Raw genomic sequence first — 3,675 nt, 5'->3', positions numbered from 1 at the left:
CCACTCCTTCCCCGGAAGCCTCGCAGCTCCATGAGGGATCAAGCCCTCGTTGGCCATGTCGAGGAGATCTTTTTCTGTGATGGTCGACTGGATCCAGTCTCCTTGGACCCAGCCCTTCGGCAGGCGAGATCTGGACGAAGACCCGCCGCGGCTGGTAGATCTCCCCTTCGCCTTCTCCGACGCCGACGCCTTCTTCGCACGTTCCAGCGCCGCCGTCTTCTCCTTGGCCATGGTTGCCGGCGAGATGCGCGAGGGGAAGTTGTGCGGGGGCGAGAGCGAGCGCGCTGGACGGGGACGAAGGGAGCAGAGAGAGAGAGAATGCTGAGGCACAGTACAAAAATCCTCGCCGGGCGCATTTATAAGATCCCTTCCGAGTGGATGACAGGTGGGCCCGGTCGATCTAATCATATCCAGGAACAGTTATGCAGACGGGATACGTGGCGAAGAAAGCGGCGCGGAGATCGAGGCGTCTATGTCCCGTCCCATCCGAACGCCGCGGTCCGCTCCGCTTCGCACGCGTCCCCAAATTTTGCATCCCGCGGAATCCGCGAACAGCAGATCAGTCTGTCAGACGCGGGGTTTCCCGCGATCCGTCGCTCGGGGATCGTCGAAGCCCGAAAGATCACTCGACGAAAGAAGAGAATGGATCGAGTCGACTGAAGACAAGTTGCTCACTATCGACGAAGAGATTCTTTGGTCCAGAACAACGCACGACCAGTGTGCAAAGGTTAATCGGAAACAACATCAACTCCTTCCTCACTCGAAGCCTCAATCCATTCGGGGGCTAATGATGGGGTCATGTACCTAGGGTAGGGTCATGAACCTGATCTAAGTACCTTGCCCAAGGACACCCTTAGAAGAGGTCGCCTTCCAGTCGACCAACGAGGGACTCACTCGACTGACTTGAAGGACTCGACCATGAAGACTCACTCGACCACCAGGAGGTCAAGAGGCACTCTGCACTGCAACGGCCTGTAATTAAGTAGGCTTTATGATAGTAAAGACACTTTATGTGGGGCGTTACCAGTAACGCCCCAGACTTAACTCACCTTAAACCCTCTCCTACGTGGGCTGGCTGGGGTCCTGGCGCACTCTATATAAGCCACCCCCCTCCACAGGTAGAGGGGTTCGGCACCTTGTAACTCATATACTCATAATCCACTCGACCGCCTCCGGGCTCCGAGACGTAGGGCTATTACTTCTTCCGAGAAGGGCCTGAACTCGTACATCCCTGGTGTTTACAACCTCTCCATAGCTAGGACCTTGCCTCTCCATTCCTACCCCCCACTCTACTGTCAGGCTTAGAACCACGACACCAAGCACATCTCATTTATTTTTCCACACAATTTTTTCCTTATCTATTTTTTTGCTTATACTCTATATGTATACACATCATGGGCCCCCCTTCGGCCTGGGCCCTGGGCCGCCGCCCCTTTGCCCATGCCCCAGGGCCGGCCCTGAGAGAGAATTGGGAGATTGATTATATTATCATACGTACATGGTGCGCTGTCCAAGTATATTTGAACGCCACTTTGGCGCGCGTGGTGTTTTCATTTTTTTTTGAACCGGGCATGACCCCTTTTCATTGCAAATGAACGGAAATACAAAGTACCGAGAACAGCAGGAGGAAAGGGAAAGAGGTACAGCGAGTTTGAGCACTGCCAAGAAACCCACTGCGTTCGCTCGTCATCGTAATGAACACCATGGGGCAAAAACCTGACAGCACCATAGTTTTTTTTTGGGATGGACAGCACCATAGTTCATCCAACACTAAGAAGTCTATTACAAATTAAAACGCGTGGTGTTTTCATTTCCACATCTTTTCGTAGTTAATCGTTTTCCCAGCACGCACGCTAAGTAGTGGCCGGGTTGGAGTCGTCACGTCTCCCATCCATCCAACGTTCTCCTCAAAGTCTACCGGTGTAGGACTCGTCGCCGTCCAACATCGGAAAGTAATGGCGCCTCCAATGTTGTGGGTCGTTGGCCAACCCCCGTTCCACTCCACTACATTCTACTCTACGCTTCCATCAGAAAAATGCTGCACTACCGAGAAAACCAGTATTTCCACACACCTTTTGGCCTAGTTGCCCTCGCGCCTCCACACCGGCGGGCCTATAAAACCGCACCGGCTAGTCCATTGCCAACCACCACCGCACCTCCCTCTCAGCATTTCTCCTCTCAACCTGCCTCTCTCCTCGTACGTGCTACTTCTTGAGTTGGTAATTGATCGGTAGTCGTTCCTAGCTAAGCTAGCTAGCAATGGCCGCACGGGGAGGAGGCAGTGCCAACGTGGCCGTGCTCCTTGCCGTGCTTCTTCTCTGCACTCTCGTGGCGGAGGCGGCGGTGTTCAACGTCGGCGACCGCGGCGGCTGGTCCTTCAACACCAACTCCTGGCCCACCGGCAAGCGCTTCAAGGCCGGCGACGTCCTAGGTTCGTACCTATATACGTGCATGCATGGATTGATAGTTTTCTGCATGCACACCGATGAGAAGAAGTTTTGATGCATGTGAATCTGGCTGCTTGCAGTGTTCAAGTACGACGCGACGGCGCACGACGTGGTGGCGGTGAGCGCGGCGGGGTACAAGGCCTGCGCCAAGCCGGCAAACGGCGCCAAGGTGTACAAGTCCGGTGCCGACCGCGTCACCCTCGCCCGCGGCACAAACTACTTCATCTGTAGCATCCCCGGACACTGCCAATCCGGCATGAAGATCGCCGTCACTGCCGCCTAGCCTCGTCCATCGTCCATGGTGCACGTTAATTCGTACGCGCGACGTTACGTGATACGGCGAGCGCAACTTTTAATTCCTAATGACCAAAATAAAAGGCCGAGCGTACGTGCTTGGGTTTTTCAAGTTCTTGATCAATGTAGCACAGTATTGATTCGTACGGTGTGTGTACTGTTTGATTTCCACTCGACCAATCATACATTCATACTTTCTGTTGTATGGTGCCATATGTACTGATTTTGTACTCATATATGAGAATGAAAGGCATGCGACAATTATTCTTCTTGTTTTGCTATTTGTCAGTTGCCTGAGTTATAAGATGCATCACTCGATTTCGCCTGAGAGTTCAGTAACCTATTTGATTTTAGTTGCATTGCACGATAAGAACAAATGGGATCTAGCTCGATTTAGCTCACATATACAATAAATAAGCAGGTTATTGATAATGTAATGTGAGCTAAATCAAAGTAGCAGGTAACACTACTACTCTGTAGAGAAGATAAAGCAAAGAAGTTCTAACAATTTGCATTGTAACATATTAGTGCAAACCACTATGAATTTTACAAAGAAGACAAAACAGAGAAGTTGCAGAAGTATTCACTGTAACAAGTAAGTGGAACCAGTTAGCACTTTACAAAGAAGATAAAACAAAGATGTTGTGGCATGTTTTATATTAATAAGTTGAAGTAGTTAGCATTTTACTAAGAAGATGAAGCAGCATCACCGGCACTAATAGCCTTGTCGGCTGTGCCGCGCAATCCCCACACAGTCGGCCCACTATAAATGGAAGTTGTCGGCACCCGTACCCTAGCCCTAGCCGTCGAAGCAAAAAAAAAAAGCCAAGCTAGATCCGTGGCTGCCTTAGCTATGGTCCGCCATTACCCTACCTACTACATGTAGCTGACCCCCACCCGCGGAGCCAAAATCACCGCAGCGGTATTTGCGGAG

The 3,675-nt window shown here is 51.5% G+C and overlaps 1 protein-coding gene across 1 annotated transcript; it reads left to right on the top strand.

Annotated features, from left to right (window-relative positions):
• The first annotated feature begins 2,148 nt into the window (after positions 1 to 2,148).
• On the top strand, positions 2,149 to 3,017 carry LOC119287385 (chemocyanin-like). The gene is made up of 2 exons (XM_037566924.1): positions 2,149 to 2,431; positions 2,528 to 3,017. The coding sequence occupies exons 1-2, from the start codon at positions 2,260 to 2,262 to the stop codon at positions 2,728 to 2,730; spliced, it is 375 nt and encodes a 124-aa protein (XP_037422821.1). The 5' UTR covers positions 2,149 to 2,259; the 3' UTR covers positions 2,731 to 3,017.
• Positions 3,018 to 3,675: the final 658 nt, after the last annotated feature.

The sequence above is a fragment of the Triticum dicoccoides genome, chromosome 4A (assembly GCF_002162155.2).
Source record: "Triticum dicoccoides isolate Atlit2015 ecotype Zavitan chromosome 4A, WEW_v2.0, whole genome shotgun sequence".
In the NCBI taxonomy this organism is placed as follows: Eukaryota; Viridiplantae; Streptophyta; class Magnoliopsida; order Poales; family Poaceae; genus Triticum; species Triticum dicoccoides.
Note: the sequence above shows the minus strand (reverse complement) of the source record. Positions and strands in the feature narration are given on the sequence as shown.

What these genes read in the sequence shown, in the direction of transcription:
- LOC119287385 (XM_037566924.1), top strand. Translation starts at nt 2,260, where the DNA reads ATGGCCGCACGGGGAGGAGGCAGTGCCAACGTGGCCGTGCTCCTTGCC. An exon ending in CAAGGCCGGCGACGTCCTAG is followed by an intron (nt 2,432 to 2,527) that starts GTTCGTACCTAT and finishes GGCTGCTTGCAG; the next exon opens with TGTTCAAGTACGACGCGACG.